This window comes from Chamaea fasciata, unplaced genomic scaffold (assembly GCF_029207755.1).
Source record: "Chamaea fasciata isolate MVZ Bird 193981 ecotype frontalis unplaced genomic scaffold, bChaFas1.0.hap1 SCAF_24, whole genome shotgun sequence".
In the NCBI taxonomy this organism is placed as follows: domain Eukaryota; kingdom Metazoa; phylum Chordata; class Aves; order Passeriformes; family Sylviidae; genus Chamaea; species Chamaea fasciata.
The window spans coordinates 6614173-6639222 of NW_027094109.1; the positions used below are offsets into that span (position 1 = coordinate 6614173).

At 49.2% G+C, this 25050-nt stretch overlaps 1 protein-coding gene across 6 annotated transcripts in view; it reads left to right on the forward strand.

Moving 5' to 3' along the window:
• Nucleotides 1–25050, forward strand: part of CADM1 (cell adhesion molecule 1) — a 132670-nt gene that overhangs the window by 91327 nt on the left and 16293 nt on the right. For 3 of the 6 annotated variants that reach the window (XM_066203311.1, XM_066203312.1, XM_066203314.1), the window contains exons 4-8: nt 2315–2452; nt 4132–4287; nt 11962–12061; nt 14568–14740; nt 18261–18332. In XM_066203311.1, the coding sequence (XP_066059408.1) occupies nt 2315–2452; nt 4132–4287; nt 11962–12061; nt 14568–14740; nt 18261–18332 (639 nt within the window). The remainder of the gene's footprint in view (nt 1–2314; nt 2453–4131; nt 4288–11961; nt 12062–14567; nt 14741–18260; nt 18333–25050) is intronic. The other 3 variants (XM_066203313.1, XM_066203315.1, XM_066203316.1) reach the window with 1 other exon arrangement.

A 25050-nucleotide genomic window follows, 5' to 3' on the forward strand; every position in this document is an offset into this window, starting at 1 on the left:
GGGATGGGGTTCTGTGTGGCACTGGGAGAGCTCCAGCCACCTGGAGAGGGATTCAAAGCAAGGATTTGAACCCTGAGTGACGTGCTGGCAGTGACAGCAGCTCCTCTGTTCGAGCGGTTCCTGCCGATTAGCAGCAGCTTTTAAGGCTCTCTTAATGGGAGAACCTGAATCGGGGAGGGTGACTTAATGTGAGATCCCACTTGCTGATTAGTTTAAATCTTCCTTCTTCTGCTTAATGAGATTTGGGTCTTAGGTTTTTATACGTTGTTAAGTGATGTTTGTAAGCAGTTTGACTCCAGCTATTACAGTTATCAACACCTTCAAAGTTTCCATGCACTTTCCAGCGCTCACAGGCATGGGAAGCTCTTCCAGCTCCTGCCTCTAATCGTGCACAGACAAAAACAGTTCATTGGATTTAATTTCACTGCTGGCAATGCTGAGAAGGTGTTTGAAATGAGAATGCTTATTTCATTCACCTGTAAGCCAGCACTGCATATCTTTCACGTGGGAGACATAATGCAGGTTTTTGTTAGTTTTTTTAAGCATGAATCGTGCTTTAGAACTGAGGAAAAAGTCTATTTTCTTGCCTTGTGCTTCATTTGTTTTTGAGAAGCCTTTGTGGCATGGCAGTGGGTGTGCTGCCTTTCCCCCACATCCATAAAGGAGGTGGTTTCTTGTCGCCTTCATTGTGTACTGGGGTCAAACATAGCTCAGGAAGCAGGCAAGGGTGAGGGAGATTTATTAGCAGAAGATGAAGGAGGGGTCTTAGTGCTTGCATGGATAGATTGGGCACTGCGATGCCAGGGATGGCTTGTCTTGCCTGTCTTTTCTATTATTGGCTCCCTAATTAGGGGAACTAATGAGCCAGGGCAGGGGAGTGGTACTCCGTGTTGGCGTTGGCTGGTCCTCCCAGGAACTTGTTCCCCACCAGAAATCTCGTGGCCGTCACCCAGCCTTTGATAGATCTGAAGCTCTATCGAAGACTGATTTTTCTGGCCTGCCTCTCATGCTGCCAGCTGGGGAGAGCAGAGGGAGGTGCTGAGGTGTCCCCCTCTGCAGCCGGCGTTCCGAGGGAGCTGCACATTTGCTTCAGCACTTCCATGTCTTCTGTGACACAATATGTAGATTTATTCATGCTTAATTGGAACATGTGAAAGTCTCAAATATGTAGCCCATTCTGTTCTTTTTAGAGAGAAGCCACAAGTGACTAATTAGTCCATTTGATCATCTGGATGGTATTTATACATATTTGTTCTTCATTAGCTTGAAGACCTGTGAGTCACATCTGAACTGTGCAGTTGCTTAATCACATTGATCAGAGCAAAGTTGAGTTTCCTTTGAAAGTTCTGGGAATTTCTGAAGCCGTGACTCTGCCATAAGAACTCTCGCTGTTCACTTTTTCCTGGGTTTTGCCTTGCTGCTGGTGCTTTCATGGGAAGGAGATTCCCTTGTTCCCGTGTCTTAATTTTTAAGCTCATTTGTCCCATTTCTGGGCTGTGCTGCGGTGGTTGTTACCCCTGATGTTACAGCCTGTTTCTCAGGATTACTGGGTGATTTTTTTATTGGGTACCATCCTCCAGCTTTGTGTTTTGGGAGACTCCTGATCTAGGGAAGATGTGTGCCTGGGCAGGGCAGCGGATCTCCACCCCAAAGGACATGGCACTTGCGGCTGGGTGCAGAGCCAGCTCCCTCCTCTCTTTGGGATGGTTTTGGGGTGGTTTGTGGGGGTGTGATGGGAGGCAGGGCTGTTCCCAAGGGATGGTGTTCCACTCCAGGCTTGTGCTCAGTGGCTTTTCGAGCGTCTTAAATGAGGTTGATGTTTGCTGGCCTGCTTCCATGCTCACGGCTGAGCCTTGGAGCTGAACAGCAGGAGAGAAAAATTGCCGTGGAGGTTAGAGACTTGGTAAGTAATGCAGTGCCAAGTGTCAGCTTTTGTGTTTCCTCTCCTTGTCAGAGAAGTCAGGAAATGTGCATGGAGTCAAGCTGGATTTTTAAATAGCAGCACACACCCAAGCAGCATAGGAGGCTGCGGCTCTCCCTGGAATGGTGCCTGCTCAGGAGAGGGAACAGAAAGTTACAACCCTGATAAGTAATAATTTGTGAGACTGCGGTGATTATTAGGTGGAGAGTGAAAGTGCTCACTCCAATTACTGCAAAACCACCTATCAAAGGGTTCGATTGATTGAAAGATCAAATAAATCCTGGTTGCTTGTTTCCTTCAGTAGATTTTGCAGGTTTTCCTCAAGGTTTTGTCTTGTGCTAGTGATCAAAAGATGTTTTTTTCATCCGGTGTGTGTTGTGTTTCCCACTGCAGTCCCACCCCGCAATTTGGTAATTGATATCGAGAAGGAGACGGCCGTGGAGGGAGAGGAGATCGAGCTGAACTGCACTGCCATGGCCAGCAGACCAGCCACCACCATCAGATGGTTCAAAGGCAACAAGGAGCTAACCGGTAGATGTGTCCTCTCAGTCCCTTGCTTTGTTCAGGGAGCTGAAGTGATTTATGTAACGCTGGGTGTTTGTTCTCTGCTGCCAGTTTAAGGGGGAAAAAAAAGGAAAAAAAAAGTACAGTGAGCTTCTTTGAGCGCCAGCTGAGGAACAAAGGACTGTGTGGGCAGACAGATTATTCCCTAACGCAGGGGGCTGAACTCCATTTGGTCCTCTGCCTACCTGCCAGCCTCGAGTGCCGGGTTCTGGAGTCCTGCTGTAACTGCAGGTGACCTTGCGGAGCCCAGAGCTGTGCACTGAATTCATTTCTGCATGGCTTGTGTAGCTTTCTGCCCTGTTTTAGGTACAAGAGGGATCGTCTGTGCTTCGGGCTGTAAAGATTTGCAATTCACCTTCACGTCTAGCTCCCTTGTTTGTAGAGCGTTTTCCCTGCGTTCAGTTGAATATTCATCTAAGATGGGTTTCTCCGACTCCCTGAAGTCTGGTGGCTCCCAGTACTTGCACATTCAAGTCACTGACTCTGATTGCATGTGACACGCTGTTAGTTTAAGTCTGCATGTAGATGTGAGCTTGGTTGACAACACCTTTGTGCTTTACCCAGTCTGAGACGCTGACGGACTCTCTGCAGAAGTCCAGACTCATTACTTCAAACCCACCCTCCTGCAAGGACAGGATAAAATCCTCTCTTTAAGCCAAACACTTCAGAGCATTTGAGCAGGCCACATGCTGGGAGGATGCTGATACAGGTGGGATGCAAAACTGCTGCCTGGTGAAGTGGTGCCCTGCTGAGTGCCAGCACAGGGAGATAATGATCCTGTTCTGGTTCCCCTCCCCGTACCAGGGGGCAAAGTGTTTGTCCCTTTCTGCCTGACCTGTCCAGCTTCTTGACTGAGTTTTCTTGTGTTAGCAGTCAAATCCCAGCTTTGAGTTCTCTGGGAAGAATGCTGAGCTTCATGTAATATCACCTCACCCCCTGCTCAGTCTTCAGATATTTTTTTTAATGGAGTAGAGACTGAAACACTTGGCTGTGAGTTTGTGAATGACAGGATGTGTGGCTTTGCCCAGAGGAAAGCTTTTCCTCCAAATATCAAGGGGTGTCTGCGTGTGTCACCTGTTTCACTCTCATATATTATACAGCAATATTTGGTGTCTGGAAAAACTCTGCTACAGAAGTTACTCTTAGCATTTTGCCTGTGAATTCTTAAATAAAAAGGCACAGATCAGAGTGGAGCTGCGCTGTCAGCAGGTGCTTGCTGAGTTCCTGGAAAAATCCTTTTTCTCCTGTCTTGTCTTGTCTCGTTTTGTCTTGTCTCCCTGCTCGTTTCCATCACAGCATCCCTCAGGCAGCCGGTCCGGAGCTGGGCTCCCCCCCTCAAACAGAGCACTGCTGAATGCTCCCACCTATCCTTCCTACTTTTAATTAATTCAATCTGTTAAATCACTTTTGTAGCTAATTGTTGATTCAGGAGTGGGAGGGGATTTGTAGCTCATTGACTGAAGAGTTTGGGGATCCGGGGATGGCGTTAACCATTGCAGTAACATCGGGCGGACTTCACTTGGCCAGAACCTGGCGGAGAGGAGGACGGGATGGGTGTCCAAAGGGAACGTGGACAGGAGGGAGGTGGCCTGGCTGCAGGGTGCTCCACCCTGTCCTCAGTCCCCTCTCTCTGTTCCCTGCCCCAGGCAAGTCGGAGGTGGAGCGGTGGTCCGACATGTACACGGTGACCAGCCAGCTCCTGCTGAAGGTGGGGCGGGAGGACGATGGGGTCCCTGTCATCTGCCTGGTGGATCACCCTGCGGTCAAAGACTTGCAGACACAGCGTTACCTGGAAGTTATGTGTGAGTAGCAGAACCTTTAATTCTCTTAATATATAGAATTGTGTGCTGGGGAGTTCAGGAGCCATTCCCTACGTGTTAAAATTCCAGCGTCGATGAGGGTTATATCCTGTTACATTCAAATCATAATCACAATGTAAGGTAACACTTCATGGGTGAAGCCACGACTTTCCCAGCCCTCTGTGATACCATAAATACTTACCTTTGTTCTCTGTTGGAATAAGTCTCTATACACAGCGTTTGCATCAAAGGTTTCTGGCCAGGCTTTTTAATTGTCAGAACAGATTAAATCTGAGTGTTTTTCTTCTAGCAACCTCCTTATCTCTGAAAAGTGCTTCTCTAGTCCCTCTTCAAAGCAACTGGCCACCGTGGCAGATTTACTGGCAAAAACTGGGTATTCTGCAAGAGAAACCCAGTGTTGTGCACTACGAACATACAGCGTGGACTGGATTTGTACATCAGAATATGGAGTTCTGTGGAATCTGTAGTAGCAGCACTGATTGAAGCCAGACTATTTCCTGTGCTGTTCCTGACATGTTGGTTGTTAATAATGCATCTCACTTCCCTTAGGAGCTGCTCCACTGTACATGACAGCAGCAAGCAGGTGCCTGGAAATATCTGTGGTCCCAAATGCACCTGGTGTAAATTTTGGAGCTGTGTACATGCATCCCTGTGTTCTGAAACATCTCCCAAAAGCAAAGTGGGATGGTCCCTACAGCAAGGCTGTGTGCTTGGAAAACCAAGCCCTGAGACAATTCAAACTCCTTGTTTTTGCAGGGCCCCTTCAACACGGAAAGGAGGAGAGAAGTTTTGTATTAATTTATTTCATCTGCTTCATTATGTAGTTTCATTATGAACATCTTGGTTACAATTCTCGTATCTCTGAAACTAGCGGGAAGTAATGTTCCTGTAATGAGGAAAACAGGAATGATCAGATACTGCCTAAATTGACAGATACGAGATTTCTTGTGACTGTGCTAATGTGTAATTCATTTATGCAAACTTAATGTCCATTAACATTTCTTGTAGAGCTCCATTAGCTTTAATAATACATTAGCACCTTTGTGAGGCTTGATCAAATACTTAACGGAGAAGAGCAAAAAATGCCATCTACCCTGTTGTGTGAGGGGATTGGAACTTGCTGGGTTGAAAGGGCGTTGGACAACCTTGAGGCTTCCTTTCAGAAGTCTCTCTGGAATCCTGGGGATTTGATGGAATAGGAGAGAGCCACTGTTTCGTGGGGAAAAAAACAAAAGCTAACATTTTTTTCTCTTCTTCCTCAAATAAATCTGTTCTCCTCGGCCACTTTGGTTTGCAGCCTTAGGGGTTGCCCAGGTGATCAGGGCAAAGCACCCCTAAATCACAGTTCTTTGTTCAGCTCCTGCACAGGTTTCTGCCCTCATTGCTGATTTTTGCATCTCCTTGGGCTGTTCCAGAGCTGTTTGTGGGAATGAGGCACGGAGCCTCCTCGGGAGGGAATGGGGATGAGCAGGAGAACAGAGTTCAGACTGTCTTGGTTTTATGTTCTGAATTAAACTCTGAGCTTGTTAAAAGTGATTATGTTCCAATGTGGGGACTTGACCCCGTTAGCCCAGTCTGTTCCTTGAGTGGGCAGCAGCAGATGGCCAGAGAGGAGCCCCGGCCCAAGAACTTGTCCTGCATTGTGACCTTGTGGCTCCAGGACTCGATGGGCTGGAGCGTAGCCAGACACCTGCATTTCATACCTGCTGCAGGGCTTTAGCTTAAAGAAAAGGCAATTTCAGAGCAAACTCCTACCCTTGAGCTTCTCCTGGTGATGATTTGTTGGCCAGTGGGAGAGTGTGGGCAGGAGGAAGAGCCTCTTGTCCTTGCACACAGGCGTCTCCATCAGTGCTCCCAAGGAGCTCGGCCCCGGGGGGAGCCAGGCTCCTGCTCTGACACCTTCTCCGTTGATTGTAGCTGTGGAATGTGCAGCAGAGGATGCTTCTCCAGCTCCTGTCCCTGCCTGCCACTGTCCATGGTGTGTCCTTGCAGGCACCCAGCTCCCAGGTCTCTGCTGCAGTGACACTCAGAATTCCTTGCTCACCCCATGTGGATGTAGCTGCTTTCCCTGCAGCAGGTCAGTTACCTGGGCTGCGTGTTCCACTCTCTGCTCTGACGTCCTCTCCCCACAAATCCTGCCCGTTCCCCTCACAGGCACAGCAGATCCGCCCTTTCAGAACATCAGCGGGGCACAAGAAAATGTTTTTCTCAGCAGATGTCGTATTTCTCTGCACTTAATGTATCCAACTGGAGCATGAAATGTGTTGGGGAAGGACAGGAGGATGATGGATGGAGGCTGTTCGGATAATGAGGTATTTTTTTGTCTGACTAAATTTCGGAATAGGGAGATATTTTTTCCAAGATGCAGCTCAAAAGTTGTGGGGTTTGTTTTCCAAGAAAAAAAAATAAAAGACAGAAAACAACGCTGGGTGTTAACTTGCTCTACTCAGGGAGTAAGCCAGTTGTTGCATATCTACCCTGGCACGGCGTGGCCGTGGTGAAGTTTGAGGTGAATGCTTTCACATGGCTGTAGGGTGTGTTACTGGAAAGAAGTCTCTGCAAAGAAGCAGTGTAACATGTGAAACCCTCCCCTAACACTCCTCAAAAGCAAAGCAGGGTTGGACCAAGAGTGCTGTGCACTCACAGTGGCCACAACACTTCCATGCCTGAGGAACACCCCTGTGCTGTGGCAGCCACAGTCCGTGGCACTGGAGTGGAAATGTCCCCAGGTCTGCTGCTCTCTCTGTGGCTCAGATCCGTCAGTGAGCGATGGGAGACCAGTGCACTGGGTGTAATTTTAGAAAGGAAATGAAGCAACAAAATGCATTAAAATATCATTAAGGAACTGAATGGAACCAGATATTCTGGGAGACGTGCGAGTTGAGCCCTTGTGGTGCGTTTGCCGCTGTCACTACGTGATTCTGGGAGCGAGCGTCAGAGCCTGGATTTTGGCCTTTTCTCTGGGCTGGATTTTTGTCCTCTTCTGAAGTTATAATTAACTGCGCGTTCATTTTTGTAATACCTACACATGTACCTTTTAAGCCTGCCCCAGTGGAGTCTCGTTGCAGCCTCTGCTGTTGCGATAGGAGAACTCCTTGTGCCCAATTACGTTTAAAATCGGCCACATACGTTTGCTGCCGCATCTCCACTAATCCTTACATTTCCGCCCAGTACAAATATTAATTGCATAGTTTGCGGTGAAGTTATTAACATCAATGTAATTTATCATCTGGAGATCGCTAAAAGCGAATAAATGAGTTGTTTTGTTCAGCGAGGTGTTGACCCCTTCAGAAACTTTGATTTAAAGCTATTTTTCTTCTTTTAGTGAATATGAAAAGCACCACAATCAGCCGAGTGTTCAGTTATTTGATTTTCTGGGGCATTAGCCACTCTTGTTTGTGACATTTCCCAGTTGGGTGCTCGTTTGTGAGCTCATTAATAAGATTTTCTCAGAGGAATGTTGTTGGGAGCACGGAGCGTGTGGGGTGGCCGGGGTTCTGCCATTTGCAGGCATTAAGCAGCAGAGTGTGCTTAAATATTAAAAGAGAAGTGTTTATCCCCAAAATGCCTGTCGGGCTCTGGCATTCCTTTTCCCGCAACAAGCGAAATGATTAAATTGCTTTTGTTAAGGGTGAATTTTGCAGAGTTGTGTTTGGGGTTGACAGGCTCTTCCAGACAAGCTGTGATCTGCCAGTCCTGCTCATTCCTTATTTTAGACACGAGATCTATTTATTGAATAGATTTCTGTATTTTGGCTGAAAATCAGCAGTGCAGCCTCTCGTCCTTGTCAGAGGTGAGGAGCAGGCAGGGGATTGCCAGGCTGGGCTGCCTCTGATGCAGAGTGCATTCCTGATGAGCGGCCCCACTGGATTTGGGAATAAAGGTAGCTGTTGTTTACACCTGAGGATCAGCGTTAACTTTGCTGACTTCTTTTAATATTGAAAAACGCATTTTTCCTGCTCTTCCCTGAGTGAGAGCAGAGACTCCCACAAGTCAGTTTTTTGAGCAGCTCTCTCGGGCACAAAAAAGAGCAGGGATGAGGAGCTGGATGAAGCAATGCCCACCTGCAGGGAGATGTGTAAAGCATTATCTGGGAAACGCTGAGGCTGGATTTACCTAGAGCAGGCAGGAACACGGCTTGGCCCGCGGATCCTGCTCCCGGGGATGCCATCTGGCGTCAGGTTTGCCAAGAGGTGCGTCAGCAATTCATGCAGCGATCAGAAAACGGATTTTAAACTTGGACCCGGCACCTCCTCGCCTGGCAGAGGCCAGAGCGTGCTCGGCTGAATCTCTGGCAGAGTCCGTGTTGCCGGCTTCTCTTGGCTGGGGTCTGGCGCTGCCAAAAACACCACGTGCTGCTTTCCCAGCGCTTGGGAAGAAGAAGCCTTTTGGCTGTTTCCAGCCTCAGCAGGGAGCGTGTGCTTTGGGAAGGCTGGGCTGTTGGCGGGGTGGTCAGCGAGGGTCCCACGGCCGAGCCCCCGGCGCACCGCGGCACGCTGGGCACACGAGGAGCTGCGCTTGCCAAATGTGCCCAGTGCGGGCTGTGGGGCAGTGAGCTCGCCTGCCTTCAGACCCTGGGCTGGCCTGATGAAAGGAAATGGGTGGAAATAATAGGCTTAGGCTTTTGTAAGGCCCCGAACTCGGTGTAATGTTTTATCTCGGCTGATTAATGACATCTAAGCATTATCGATGAAGTGCATGTTTAAATGGATTAAGAAATCACTAACTGGCAGATCTCAAAGGATAGTCATTAGGGAGTAATCAGCAGTGCTGGTATTTTTAGAGGGAACACAGGGGCCTGGGTGCTTGGCCTGATGCTGTTCAGTTGAAGCATTTGAAGTTCTTAAAAAGTGACTGTTAATAATCTTTGCTGATGGCACAAAAATGGGGCGAGCAGCTAAAAAAGGAAGAACTGGGACAAATGCAGAATAACTGGAGTGGTGTGGTAAGTTCCCAAGCATGGAGCTTGAGAGCTGTGAAAGTCAACGGGTGCAGGCTTCAGTGGCCTGTGGCATCGTGAGGGGTTTGGGGTGCATGGCCCCTCTGGGGGCTGCAGCCCCAGCCCTGGTGCACGGGCACCTGCCGTGCCTGTTGTGAGAGAAATCTCATCAAATGCAGAATGGCTTTGTAATAAGTTTTTCAAATTGGCTGCTGCTACAGTGTAACCTTTAGATGACTGGTATTTAACCTTGTATATCACTCTGAGCTTTTGAATGAATTTAGCTTAATAAAGGTGCCTTATTAAATTACGAGGCTGTTTTTTTTAAGCCGCTGGAAAGAGGCATAGTAGGAAATAGCTGTGGGTTGTTTGGTCTAATTGGCTGCCATGGAGCACGCAGGGCCTCGGGTGCACAGATGCAAGTGTTTATTTTTATGTAGCAGTCCAGTGGTGTGGTGTTATGAAGTTCCAAGTTGAGGATTTCAGGGTACTGGAATGCACTTGGTACTGAAAATTGCCACTTCCTGCCTCGTGTGCTGCGTTACCATCCGAGGTGGTCATCCCCCCACGTCACAGAGCACAGTCATCACTGCTGGCACGTGTCCCTCGTGGCAGGGCGGTGGCAGACGTCTGCAGCGAGCCTTGGAGCCATCAGTGCTGTCCGTGTGCGCTGCTAAATGTCACAGGAGCCGGGCTCGGGGTCCCACAGCGCTCGGCATTTCACAGACCTGCACTCGGAGTCCATAATCTGCAGGAAATACACTGACTTGGTGTGAGGCAGGGTGTGAGCACTGGAAGTAGGATTTAAGGTTGTCAAAAGGCACGTCCTTAAACAAAGGGAAAGAGGCACCACTGCCCCTCCAGATTCTTGAGTGAAATTTTTTTTTGCATGCCATGAGCCCATTGCCAGCCGGTTCTCTGGAGTGTCCAGCCACCCCACTGAATCCTTCAGGCTCAGGTGCATTTTCCTAAGTGGCCTCTGTAATTCCCTTTGCTGTGGTAACTCCCTTGGGAAGCTCTTGGCCTCAGCAGTGCCGGCACATGTGCTGATAAACCCAGAGTCGTGTCCCGGGTGACAGCTCGGCAGTGCCTGGGTCCAAAAGGGATGTGTCCACTGCCATCATCAATCTAATAAAGCCTTTGGGGCTGGAAAGTGCCAGTGGAAGGGCTCACCCAGCTTGGTGGGAGCTCATGGAGTTGGCAGTTTGTTCTCATACAGTGAGCCTGGGTGTATTCCTCCTGATTTCCATAAGTAATTGTCATCAGTAAACAGCTCATTAGAAATACTAAACTCACCTAATGGAAAGGGGATGCAGCGGGAGAGGCAAACAGCAAAAGGTGTTTCAGTCCCCGTGCGCCGAGTAAACTGGGCTGGGAAGGTTTCCCGCTCCTTCCACAGCATGGATATAAGCACCATCCATGTTCCTGGCATGGGCTGGTGGTGCTGCCACGAAGAACACCAGGAATGGGGAGCAGATGGCTGTGGGGGTGGGAACTGTGGACGGGAGCGGTGAGCGCAGTGCCGAGGATGTGGCGGGTGATGTAGTTGCTGCGTGACACCGGGGTGAACTTGTCCTCCCGTGCTCCTTGTGCAGAGCTATTGCCACTCCAGGGCTGGAGTGCGTTTCCAGGCACACCGAAGCTGCCCCATTTCCTGTGGGATTGGGACTTGTCCCCTCAGCCAGTGACACCTCAAAGCGCTGCCATCCCACAGCCCAGCCCACGAGGAGACCCCGGTTCCAGAGCTGCAGGAAGCATCTGTAACCGGGATTAGTTGATGAAATGTTGTGGTAGAGTCATCTCGGGAGAGGATTTACTTGTGTAGCTTATTCCATTACTGAAAATTATGAGAGTTTAAATTGGTTAAATCCTGACACGCGGGTTTTTTTTCCTAATCTCTATTATTCCATAGGAGGCATGTTAATGAGTTAAACACAGTTAATAAAATGCAGCCAGCCAATATTTTGGGTAGCAGTTACTCTCAAAGGAAATAGAAACATTTAAATGGTTTCAACCTTTATGCATACTGATTTTTTTTCATTCCTTTGTTCCTTACAGTTGAGTAAATTCCTGAAAAATATCTATGGCTTAATGGCACTTGTAGCCTTGAATTGATTTCCTGCGCTGATAATGTTTTAGCTACAGCTCAGATTGCGTTTTTAATCTCTGTTTCAGTCATGGGAGGTAATGAATTTTTTAATTGTGGACTCTAGGTTTGTGGTTCGGCTCCTTTTTTCCTGCAGGGTCTTACTAAAGTGTTTTTGAGCTGGCTCCCTAACTATCCACGCTGTAATTCTCTGTTTATTGTAGGATTTAGAGGCGCTTCGTCTGGACGAAATGCAGCCTCCTGTTGTTTACGCAGAGGCAGCAGTGGCTGTGGCTCTGTTTGTGTCTCTAACGAGCATCTCTTGTCCAGCCCAGCGTGTTGACACTCACGGACTCCGGCGCTCGTGGTGCAGGAATCGCCGGCACACCACAAAACCCTTCCCTTCTGGGCACCACGCGTCTCTCCAGCTTCCCCTCAGCATGGAGGCAAATGAGTTCCTTTTAGCTGGAGCGAGCTCGGGGATGAGCTGTGCAGCAAGAGGCCCTTCCCGGGAAGCACGGGGGATGTGTGGTGCCGCCAGCCCCACCTGCTGCTGCTGCCGGCACCGGGCGGGCGAGGGGGAGCGCGGGGGCGACCCGGGGCTCACAGAGCCGTGTTTTGTGTCCTGCAGATAAGCCTCAAGTGCGGGTTTCTCAGAATTACCCCTTGCAAGGCCTGACGAGAGAAGGGGAGCCGCTGGAGCTGACGTGCACAGCCTTTGGAAAGCCACAGTAAGTTGGACACTTCCCAGGGATGGCCCAGGGTGGCCGGAGGTGACGGGACGGTGCGTGGCCACTGTTGCTGTTGCCATTCTCTGCTGCGGAGACGATGTCCCAGAGTGAAGGAGAGAGATGCTTCCTGCACCCAAACATCTGCTGACCACTGAAGACATCTGGTTTGATTTGCATTTATTCCTGTGCACCTAACGGCCAAGGGATTTCCACAAGGCTACCGTGCAGCAGCCTTTGGGTGCAGAAGGGAAAGGCTCCCAGCTGGACACCTCTTCCCCCAGGGAATGGCTTGGGTGGCATTTATCTGCAATTAATCTTGGGTTTGGTTAATCTGAAAAAGCAAGGTCAGGGGCTGCAGTTGTGGCCCCAGGAGGTGCCGGTGTGTGGACACCACCCGGCACCGCAGCACTGGGGAAGTGGGATGGATCCCCAGGTAAGGCAGTCCATCCTTCTGCTCGTACTGTGTGATGGTTTTCCTCCCCCTTGGTGCCCCGTGTGGTTTTTATAGAATACCAGTTTTATTTTCTCTCCTCTTCTTGCCAAGCCCTTGAGGCTTTCTTAGGCAGTTGAAGAAATTTATGCATCAGGAAAATCCTGGCAAGGGAGGGTAGATTTTCTCACACTTTCATTGCTGTTCTAATTTAAGTTTTGTCGGCTTTATTTTTTTTTTCAAAATACTTTCTCTTCCACTTGGATTTATGGCTGTCAAGTATTTACTATCCTTCTTTATTTTCATCATGTCCATAAGATTTCTGCAAACATCCCTGAGATCTGTCAGTGCCTCCTTGGCAGTGTGCCCAGAGCTGGGGCGTGGGGAGCTGGACCCCGTCCAGCTCGGTGTTGTGGGCACCCAGCGCCGAGGAGGCTCAGGCTGCCCTCATCCTCCCTGGTAGCCTACATCCCCTTCCACAGTATTTTCTTGATTCCCATAGTACTTGCTTGATTCCCACTTCCCAAGTTTGTTCTGTTGGGCACGAGGCCAATCCCTTCCCTGAGCATCGGAGGCTGGCACGTCCCTGCTGAATTCCGTTTAGTAGCTATTCCCTGCTCAGAGCCTGCCAAGCCCCTTTGCATTCCTGCTCCCCTGGTACCTGCAGTGCCTCCCATTTGCTCTCAACTGGGAATCTAATGATCAGGCTTCTCTACATTTTTTCCTTGCAGGCTATGAGTAAGACATTCCCATGTTAAATAGGACAGACACATCTCCCTGGCAGCTTGCCGCTGCACGATGCGTGGTGCTGGTGATGTGCTGGGAATTGGCTTCTCTAGGTCACTTCACCTGGGTCTCCCGAAGCTAAGAAAACACACAGTAAAATAATGAGCTGGGTTTGGCTCCATCTTCTTAAGGCAAAGAGGTTTCATGAAGTCTTTTACAGAGGTTTTAGATGAAGGGGGAGGTTTCTCCAGTTAAGCAAAGTAATTTCTCTGCAAAATTTGGCAACATAAATATTGGGGGAAGGAAGCTCAGAGGGGAAAAAAGACCAGAGAGGAGAAATTTCTATTTGGTATTAATACAGATATTTTGTTAGATTAGACACATCCCCCTAAAACTGTGACAGGAGTGGGAAGATGCTGAAGTGGTCACTTGTGGGGCATCCAGGGACACACTTCTCTGAGCAGTGGCTGCTGTGTCATGTACCAGCTGGGAAACCTGAGGACTCCACAGCACAAAAGGCCTGAGCCATGGGATACCTCTGGCAACATGGAGTCCCAATTGCCAGCCTTGGAGCCAGGCAGGCTGAGAAATGCTGTGCTGCAGGAAACTCCCCTTTAAGAGGAGTTGAGTGGCTTGAAGGATGCCGGAATTTTCTTGGTGAGAAAGAGCTGATCTGTCCCCTCACTGCTGCTTAAAGACATCATAATAATAGACAAGAAACACCCCCCAAACTCGAAAGATCCCCCCCTCCCAAAGCCCTTCAGCACTTCCAGTCTTTACCAGCTCTAACAAACCAGGCTCATTTCATTCCCTGAATGGTGCAGACCCCCTGCCCACGTGGGTTCCCTCAGTGTGGGGTGCAGGAAGGGGCTGCCAGGCGGGCTGGGGGACAGGAGAAGGGCTGGAATCCCTCGGTGCACGGCACAGCCCCTGCTGAGGTCACCGGGTCCCTGGCAGCTTGTGGAAGGGTTGAAACTTGACAAAACCTTACTTGTTCTGCTGTCCAGCTCTGCCCTCAGAGCACCCCGTGGATGAACACTGAGTCTGTAGCCTCAGAGCTTTCAGGTTTGCTGAGTAAGCGAATGATTAACCACTAATGAACTTTCTTCCTGCTTGCATTAGTGTTTTCAGAAAATTTAAGCTCTGGATACAGTTTCCTGTTGGGTTAAAATAAATTTAAATTGAGGAAGCCCGACAGCATCTGGGCTTGAGTAGTGCAAAAAAGTATGTGTTGTTTCTTTACAGTTTTTCTTGGTTTGGGCTTTCTGTCTGTGGATGAACTTTTGAAGATGCCATCTTGACCATAGGAAAATAGTAATGTGACTGTTTCTTTTTCTCCCTCCTCTGTAGGCCTACGGACATGAGGTGGTTAAGAGTAGATGATGAGATGCCTCAACACGTTGTAGTGTCTGGTTCAAACCTTCTCATTAGTAACCTAAACAAAACAGATAATGGTACATACCGCTGTGAGGCTTCCAACGCGGTGGGGAAATCACATGCGGATTACATGCTGTTTGTATACGGTACGTGAGAAAAACCACCGTTCTTCTAGACTCGTTTACACGTAATTGCAACATGCCCTGCTCGGAAAGCTGTGACAGAACTTAACATTTGCTCAATGCCAGATTTGCAGGCAGCTCCTGACGCCCCGAGGCTGTGCTGGGCTGGGGTAGGGGCTGGGAGAGCTCTGGGGTGCTGCTGGGGCTCTCGGTGTGTGCATCGGGCACAGAGCCTGTCCCCGCTCTGCGGAGCTCCCACCCCGTGCTGCCAGGTGAAGCCTAAGGAAAAGCCAGAGCAGGGGTGTGGGGAGAACTGTGCTGTTCTCCTTGTCCTTCTGGTAACACCTCCAGCGGCCTGAACTATGGTCCGAGGGGTTCTGAGCCTTTCACTAGCAAGTTAATCAGCCAGCATCCCCAGATAATTACAAACCAGTAAATAAACTGGAGAAATGAGATGCCTTCAGCCTGTCTGTGTGGCTGGGCAGACACTAAAACATGCCTCAGCATCTTTTAAAGCACTGTTAAGTACCTGCTTTAATTCTTTGTTTCCTCTGGGTTACTTCGGCATTGCTGTAAACCTCATGCTCCTGCCGTGAGGTGTTGCATGGAATGGAGATTCAGGAGGCACTTGCAGAGCAATCCCCCAGTTTAATGATGAGCTGTTCCTTTAAACTTCCTCTGTTCAGGGCGGTTATGTGTGGCTGGGCTGAGTTCCTGGTGGGTCTTGGTCCCTTCTGACCTGAACGATGCTCAGGTTCCACTCAGATGGGACAGAAACTTGGTTTGAAGTTTGTTCCATGCAACAGCCACCTGAAGCTCTGCAGTGTGAGCTCTCTGGTAGTTGCTCTGATCCAGTCAAAGAGTGGAGAACCTCCCATACCTCTCCAAATGACACCTCTGCAGGAGTGATTTTAAGCCCAGTCTTAGAAACTCACCTAAGGACTCAAGGTGGTGACAGCTTTGAGCTTATACAAAACTCATGTACCCCATCATATAGGTAGTTTTTCTAGTGCCTCTCACTCCACAAGACTCCAGATCAGAAAATGAAGTCAGATACCCATTTATGATTGGTAATTTGCATGTTCACAATATAAAAACCCCACTTGTTTACATCAGTGTTGAAAGAAACAGTGAATGTTGCAGGGAGCAGAGCAGCTGGAATAGGACACAGGCAGCTCTCCATGAGATGAAAATGATGAAAGCTGCTGCCATAAAGCAGCTGTGGGGCAGGTTAGTTCTGTGCACCCATCCTGGGCCAAGGCAGGGCTGGGGGAGCCTCCCAGCGTTACTGACCTGAGGTGTAGAACTCGTGGGAAATCTCACATAATTACTCTGCATTTTGGATGTGAGTGGGAATAGACAGCGCAGAACTTCCTTGGGGTTGCTTCCTCTTGGGATTAAATCCCCAGGAGCAGACCCAAGATAGCATTACTTGGAAGGAGATGCAGGTTCCCAGGAGATGGAGACCTGTGGGTTCCAGCTTAGGCATCTGGCAGATGTGTTTGCCCATGTAGAGGAAGGCTGCTGGTGGGCAGAGAAGGCTTTTACACACCCCACCATCTCCAATCTGAGCTCTTTTGGGAGCATCCTGCTAGGCTCTGCCACTCTGGACGGCACAAGGAATCCTTTTAACCCTTGATTTAAAAAGGACAAGTCCAGAGCGGGGAGGGAGTGGTTGGGCTGTGGCTGTCAGCTGAAGCCTCCCGGTACAGAGCCCAGCTGGAGCTGCCGCTGAGGGGAGGTTCAGCATGGGGGTCTCACCCCACTCAGTGGTGGAACCCTTACACCTCTGTGCTGCTCATGGTGCGGAGCTCCCCAGGCCACGTTGGGGTGGGAGCTGGGGGGCTACAGACACGGAGCAGGGGCTGGCACGGCCCTGGGAGAGGCAGCATTCAGGCATTCCAGAGGGACATCTCTGCAGGTCAGGGGTTTGACGTGGCTTCCAGCAGCTGAGCTGTGCCCAGCCTTCCCGGCTGCCCACGTGGGATGGGGATGTATAACCACGTTGACACACACTGGAAACGTGCTCATTTCTAAAATTCATTTTATGCTTTTCCTCCCCATGGGCATGGGCAGATACATTTCTAGAAACTTCCAGCTCCATCAGCACTCCAGCTTTTTCTTTTTATTTTGTTTTTTTTTGTTTGTTTTTATGGAGGAAGAGCCCATGGCACAGCCAGTCCTGGGCTGGTCAGTGTGAGTCTGGGGGCCCTTCCCCAAGAGCTGCTGTGCCTCAGCTGGGAGGGTCCCCACTGCTCCTGGGGAGATGTGTGGGTCAGGAGCAAGAGAGGAGCACAGGGGCTGAGATCCTTGGGATGCAGAGGGAAGACAGTGACCGCTCATAGCACAGCGAGCTATGAGGTGATGTTCCTGAACTCTTGGGAAGTTGGATGGAGTATAATAAAGGTGCAGTATATAATTAAAGTTCAGATATCTTAATTAGGGGATCCAAGGGAGCTAGCTCAGAGATAAAAGAGTAGCAGATGTATTAGTGAGGAACAGCTGACGTGCTACGGAGGAAACCTAAAATCAAAAGCCCATGAAAGGTTTCATGCTCTATTATTGCCGAATGAATCCGTAGTTCAAAGTCTTTCTGACTACTTAGTGCATTCAGTTTGATCATCTGGGCATTGATACATATTTTTTCTTTTACATCTTCTCATATCTACCTTCTCCTGCCCGATAGTTTTGATAAGGATGTGTCCCTGTGTGTAACATCAATCCCGTGACGAGCAGCAGGGTTTGAATCTCAACAGGTCCAGTCCGTCTGAGAAATGGTCACAGAGAGAAACATCTCATTAACGATGCCCTAGTAGCAAAAACAAGAGTGTGCAACTGAAATTGTCAGAAAAACATTGACTTTTTTTTTTTTTTTAATTAAAAGATCTTGGTGGAATTCCTCATACCTGGAAATTGATATTCAGCAATGATGTTGTCGTTTCTCTGTATTCCCTACCATCTTTGAAGTAGCTTTTAACATCCTGCTGCCGTGTGTTTATAGATGAAGAGCAGTGAGGTTCACGGCCCTGGGAAGACAGTGAGCTCTGTTCATGTGCTGTTAATGTTCAGGCTGTGAAGCACAGCAGGGCCCCTCACACAACCCTCCCACCTGGGTTTGCAAATGTATCCGTAGACAACCACCGAAGCACCACCGTGTCTCTCCTTGTATGTGCAAACCGGTCTTTTTGTTGTGGAAATCGTGCAGTTTATTTTCCTTATGCCTCTCCCATTCCATTTCTCTCTCTCATTGACTAATTTATGCTGGGTTTTATTTATTTTTTTTAGCATTGTAGAAGGCAGAAAGGGCGGGGAGAGGCTGGGGCCAGGTTCTCCAGCCCGAGTAAGCGTGAGCGGGGGACCTGGCCCCGCTGTCCCTGCAGCTGCCGGGCTCTCCCCTGGGATTTAGCCAAGGAAAGGCCCCCAACCCCCGCGCTGCTTCTTAGCATCCTTGTTTTCCTCTGATCACGATTGACCGCTGTTGTGTTCTGCTTGTTTTTTTGCTTAATTTGCTTTTTTATTATTTTCCTTTTTATATTTTATCCAGATCCCCCCACAACTATCCCTCCTCCCACAACAACCACCACCACTACCACCACCATCCCTACCACCATCACAGGTATGGTACCTTCATAACCATTGGAAATGTCCTGAATGTTTATTGTCTTTTATGTATATAAGCAGAGCATGAAGCCTGGGGAAAAACAACAAACCAATCACTTGAAGTATTTTTTTTTTTTCCCTCGAATACAACCACCCACAGCAGGAGCCCTGGTCTGGCAGTTCGACGTGTCAGACGGTCCTTGCTGTGGGTGTTCCTGAAATGTGGGAATTGTCATGGTAGGAAAAGTGATTAATTCAGTTACTGGTGGCCAACATTGGGTACTTTAAACACAGGGTGCCAACAGCCTTAGAGCTCCCTTAGCACGGGCAGTCGTTTCAGCCTCCTTCCCGTCAGTATCAATTTCTGAGCAATTTATAGAAAGTTTGGTCTTCGGCAATTCGATTTGCCTGATGTGACTCAAGATGCTTTTTCTCATGCCAAGGTGTTGATCTTTCTCTGTGATAAGCTTCTCCCTCACTCTCCCAGAAAAGGGAATTCCACCAGTCGTTTTTATTGAGTGAATGCCATCCATAGGCCCCTTCTTGAGGAGCTGCCTTTCACTTGTGAGATTTTCCGTGTCTTGCGAGAAAAGATGAATAAAAACAACCAGCAAGATCATGACACCTCTCTCTGACACATCCTCATACCTCCTCACAGACCTGACTCATCAGGAAAACCCTTCTGATTTATTTGTAACCATTCGCATTGTCATTTCTCTGACCTTTCCTTTTCCAACCGCTGCTTTTGCTTTTGCTTGCTGCTTTTTGTGGTGTTCTTTTTTTTTTTTTTTTTTTTGGGTTTTTTTTGGTGGTTTTTTTTTGAGGCAGAGGTGACAAACGGCAGGTGAGGATGGACCATTGAATAGCTAATGGCACAACGTTTACTGTTGCTGTAAAACCACCCCTTGTGTAAATGCCTTCACGTTTTATTTGCTTTTATGACGCTGCTCAGCTGACTCTCACCACCCTGCCCAGGGCGTTTCGTGGCTTCTTTTCCTTTCGAGGTTTTTGCACCCAGGGCAGGCCCCGCTGGCACGGACACGAAGCCTCTCTCCCAACGTGCCTTACCACGCACCGGCGGCCACCATCGCCCTGCCAGCCCTCGCCGTGCTCTGCTTCCTCCTGCAGGTGCTTACCGGTAACCCCAGCTCCACACACCCACCTCGGGGTGCTCTGCCGTGACCACTCTCCCTTCTTCCGTGGTTTTGATTTCTGGACTTAACCCGCTTTCGTTTCAGAGGAGGTTTGAAGCTTTCTCAAAGCCTCCCTAAGAGCTGTTGGCAGAGAAGCTCGGCCGTGTGTGTCCCACGGGCTGTACGTGGAAACGCTCACAGGTTTCTTTCTTTGACGGTAAATGCTCGTGCTTTCAGTGAATTTTGGAAGGCTAAAAGGAACAATGTGTCTTGATGCTTGGATAACCCCTTCAGTTAATCTTGGTGCCTGCAAACCTTAATGATTGTCCTTTTTCTGGGAACCGGGTTGTTGCCAGCCTGTCACTTTAGGGACTGCCCCAGCACTGCCTCCCAAAGCCTGTGCTGTCCTCGCGTGTCCTCCCCTGCTGTGTCAGGTGCCACAGTAGTGGTTGGTTCTTCCCAGTAAATAGCAGTTTGGTTGTTTGCTGTCCTGCTGCAAGTGCTGCAGCTCATCTGTGGATGCTCGGTAGCCTTTGGGCTTTCCTTCATGTAGTTTTCCAGCTTTTTTATATTAAAAATAAGAAGGGGAGGGAGGTGGTTCTTGCAGTTGGAAATGGCTGTGTCATCAACCTGGCAGAGGTCCTTTGGGGTAAGGAGCATGTGGCTGTCCAGCGTTGTTCTCTCACCTTTGTTTGCAGTGGTGGAGGATCTCAGACTCTGGTGGCAGAACCCAGTGGCTCTCCATTGCCTTCTTGATGCTTTTCTGTGTTGGCTTTGAACTGCTGGGGAGGCTGGAAAAGTGATGAAAATGTGATATTGCTCCCTGATTCCAGCAGTTCCTGCTCGTGATTTGTCGGAAGAAGATTCGCTAATGCTGATAAGAGAAATTGTTATTTTCTTCCCTGGCACTGAGTCCTCTTGACACGTGTCTTACCATCCTCTGCCCGTGTTCAGTGTGCTTTTCCCACCCAGAGCAGCCGAGGCTTCTCCTCCCTCAGTCGTGCAGAGATGTGCATGTGTATCCTCTCCAGTCAGTGCTCAGGAGCACGGAGCCACACCAACTTCTGCCCTTCAGTATTTAAGAGACTTTGTGGCTGGAAAAAAAATCAGATCAAATTAACATAATCTCCAGAATTACATAGCAGAGTAGTGTTGGAACACTTTCCAAAGCCTGGAGAGACACCTGATACCTTAATTCCCGTCCTCACCCAAATGCTCTAGCATTCTTCCTGTCTGCAGAGGAGAGGTGGGAGCCAACGGGGTGTTCTCTGAGCTGCTGGCAATCCAGGCATCTGGAGCCAGCCCAGTGGAATCCAATCCTTAGGATGAGGTGGGCTTGAAATTAGTTTTATTTTTCTTTTCGACCCCTACTTTTAGTATAACCCTGACCTAGTTCATGTCCCCTGGAACCATGGAATAGTTCTGAAAAACAGTTGTCTTGCTTTAATTGAATAAAACATGGGGAGAGAGGCTGCACTGAAGCAGTTTCTAGCAGGTGACCCTAGAAAATTCTGCCCTTGGAGTTGTCCTTTTGATTTATTGGTTCAGGGAGTTTCTGGGGGAGCTCTTGGAAAGCTGACCTGATGCTTTCTCCAGCGAAGGACAAGCTGAGCGGTGGTGAAGTTTCCAGACACCATGACCTTTAGAGCTTTCCCTCTGTCACTTCAGTGTAGGTGCTTGAAAAGATTTCCAGCGTGACAGCTTGATCTTTTCCATGTATCCTCCAACAGCATTGATATTCCGGCCATCCTTTGGTGTTTCAGCCGTTATCGCTGCCGAGCCCTTTTTTATCAGTTAAATTGTCCTTGTGGCTTTCTTCATTAAGATGTACAATACGATACAGCAGAGCAAGCAGCATCATTTGAATTACCCTGGAGTCGCTCCTTGAAATGCTGGGCTTGGGCAGCTGTTGTTTCCTGGGAAATAAAGGTCCTTAATCACAGCCCAGCCTCATCTCGGGGCACGGCGCGGAGCGTTCGCCTGCCTTTCCCAGCCTCCTTGCTGCTGCCTGCCTCCCAGGATCCACAGCATCATTCCTAGGTGCACATTTGCATTTCCCACGCTTTCTCCGCAGGTGGAATGGCACAGGTGTCTTGGCAGCAGTTTTGGTGAAGACCTGGGGGTGACACGTGCAGGTTGCCCTGCAGCGGATGCTGCTGACTCTGCAAAGGCACTGCTCTCCATCCTCTGCAGCAGCAGGCTGGGGCTCCCTCTGTCCTCCCTGCAATGCCCATTTAGAGCATATTTTAAGTCCCACTGATCCCTCGGAGTAGCAGGTGTGTGTGTGTGTGTATTTCAGGGGGCTGTAACATTGCAGGCAGTGCTTTTCACTTGGGAATTCCCAGAGATTCTCCAGCCTCCTCAGTGAGTACATGTGGAAAGCACTGAGCCCATCCTGTGGAAACAGCCGAGTTCCTTCCTGAGGCTCAGGATTTGTACAAGCAGGAGCAAGCTGTCTTTGGTTTGAGCTCCACAGCAGGAGCTGAGAATTGATGCTGAGTAGGAATATCAGCATTTGAGCAGGGGCACATGATGGTGGAACTCTCCTGTCACCCCGGGGGCAGGCACTGTCTCCTGAGAAGCACCTTTGTGCCACCCCAGCTGCTTCAGAAATATTAGCACATGGAAATGTGAACTCTGTGAGCTAAAATAGTGTTGCAGGTTTTCAGAGCATTTCATGTGCCAAAAAACTTCCTCAAGAAAAATTATTTTATCCTCAGTAGGAGTTTGTCCTTTCCTAATTACAGGCGGTGGTGTGAAAACTGCAGTTGCAGGGGGTTTATTCCAGCAGTAATCCCAGTGGCTGATGGGCAGGAAGAATGCAGTCCCAGTCATCCTTTTGTCAGATTTCCTTGCAGTGGGTTTGTGGGAGGCAAAGAGGCAGCGTGGGGGTGCCCAAAGCTCTGTGTCCTGGCAGGACCGTGACATCAGCTCAGGTATGGCCACTTCTGCCTGGGACTGCTGCTGGTGCTGACATGGAATTTAATCATAAAAGCACATTTTCTCCCCAGCCAGCTCAGAGTGATCAGCTTCAGCTCAGCTGTCTGGACTCTCTTACAGTCTCTGGCTTTTCCGGGGTTGTGGAGGTGCCCGCACTGCCAACAGGAGATGGGCACGTCAGCAGGAGCAGCCAGGGCTCCCAGTTTGCTCTCGGCATTCCCAGTCCGCTGTCGAGCTGTCTCATGTTCAGGTGCTTGAAGCCGCTGTGCAGGGACGCAGCCCAGGGATTTGTTCCCCCAAATTATTTATTATTTAACTTCTGCGTTCTGTTGAAGGTTCTCCCTGTCCCTGGTAAAATGTCAAGTTAATTTAAAGATGATTCTACGCCTTTCTGACATTTTCATCCAGGATGTGTCCGCATTAAAGGGGCTCAAGGCAGAGCTGACAGACCTGGGACAGAAAATGAAACAAAATTCAGTCTTTCAGTCCCACGTCCAGCCAGTAGTAGGCAGGACCTGTCATACGTGGCTTTACCTTTGGTGACACAGCATAAGCTGTGCACAAACCATCATCTTGCTGAGCAGAAGCGTGGGGTGTGTGCAAGCTTGGGCTTGAAGTCAAACCCAAATCCTCCCAAGTCTCTATGGAGAAACATGCAAAAGCATGGCTGGAGCCACTGTGCTAATTCCAGACTATTTCTGTTCCGGTCACACACAGCATCCATACAGATTGTGATGATTTTTGTGAAACATCTGGTCCACTAATCAAGTTGTCCCCAGGGCCCATTGCAGCACGCCTGGACCGGGGCACTCAGCGCCAAGCTGGAGCACTGTACGGAGCAGATCGGGGGGCTTTGGAGGACAAAGGAGATCCCCACCCATCCTTGGGAAGCATGTGGTGAGGGAGAGGAGGGCTGAGGTGAGGGAGAGGATGGATGTGCCACTGCACTCTGGTGTTTGAGCCCCATCATCCCTCAGCTTTCCCATTGCTGTGGGATGTGTCATCTGTGCTGGTGTCCCACAGAAGTTTGATCCAGGGGAATGCCAAGGAAGGGTTTTGGAGGCCTTTTCATCAGCCCCAAGGAGCTGAACCCAAGCAGTTTGCAGTGCTGCACGCTGTTCCTCAGGCTGCTGCAAAGGCAGCAACGTGCAGGAATTCACACTCGCCCCGGTCAGTACATGTGAAGTAGTCTGGAAAATCGGGAAGAATAAGAGCTCCACGCGTCAGGGATCAGATTGGCTTTTGGTTTCAGTTCAGAAGGCAATTTAAAAAGCAATATATTGAATGGATATCTATACTTGCTAAAGCCTCTTCAAATTTAAAAGGCAGCAGCATGTTTTGCTGTTGTTTTGTGGATGTGCTGCTGTAATTCTGTGTGTGCTCCTCAGCCCCAGCTCCGAGTACCCCTGCGAGGCTGCAGCACTGCAGCTGCAGCATTCAACCAGGGGAATTTAATTTTGCTGCTGGGGTTTTAATATTCCTCCATCGTGCTTGTTCTGTTTGAGACTGTGGACTAATTACGGCCGAGTTTAAAGGGCCTGGTCTGTCACACTCTGCAAACAGTTTGAAGTTGGAGAGAATCCATTTGAGAAAACGAGGGGGCTCAGCGGTGGAGCTCGTAACTCTGAGAAATGTTGCCCAGCTGCCTCCACGCAGTAATTTTATAAATATGTGTGTGTATATGTGTGTGTGCCCTTGTGTAGCTGCCTAATGAGGTGGTGAGTGCCTAGAGCTTGGGTGTCATCTGAGTTGTCTTAGCTGGCAGATATTTATTTCTTACGGCCAGTGCTACACAGAAATCCCCATAAAGTGAAATTTGCAGCTTTGTAGAAGCCAATAGTTACTCCCTAGGGTGCCTTCTGTAACTATAACCCAGGCCTCTGAGGAGCTTTTGTACACGAAGATTTTGGAAGGCCTTGGCATTGTTCTGCTTTTCCTGAACAGCGTGTTTGGTTCTCTTCCTGATTGGCACTGGGAAGAGAAGCCTTGATATTAAGATAGAAAATCCCACGTTGAGTTGAGTCTGTTTGGTTATGTGATTTCTGTATCTTGGCTTCGCTGCACCTGGTAAACCAGCCCTTTCTTCATCACCAGCTTTCCATTTTAAATTATAGCTATCAGCCTTGGGTGATTGTGTAGCTGTTCTGCATGTTGATGGCTTGGGACCAGAACAGTGCTTTTTTGTCATAGCAGAGCCTTTCCTTTGCTTTGGTCAACATTGGTTAAGTCAGGAGTGCATCAAAGACTTCTTGTAGGTCAGCATTTGTGGAGAAGAGATGGTTTTTGTTGTAGGACATGGGGCAGAAGGCTGATCCCTGGGGTGCTGTGTGCCTGCTCTGACATGGAAGTTTGGCTGTTCTTGAAAGCAAAGCAGAAGCTGGCGGCAACTAGCCAGGATTCAGGAAAGCACCTTCCAAGTCAGCCAGAAGTTATGGATTGTGTGAGCAGCAGCCCTGCAGGGCCAGGATGTCCCTTCCCGGGTGAGGAGTGGCAGTGGCGGGGCCGGGGCACACAGGGATTTACAGGGATGCACTGGTTTGGTACCACAGCACCAGTGACCGTTTTCTCTCCTTTGCCACGTGATGTTGCAGACACTCTCCAGTGTCAGCACGTTCATGTCTTTGACACGGGGTCTTTCCCTCCGGAGCACCGGTGTGTACA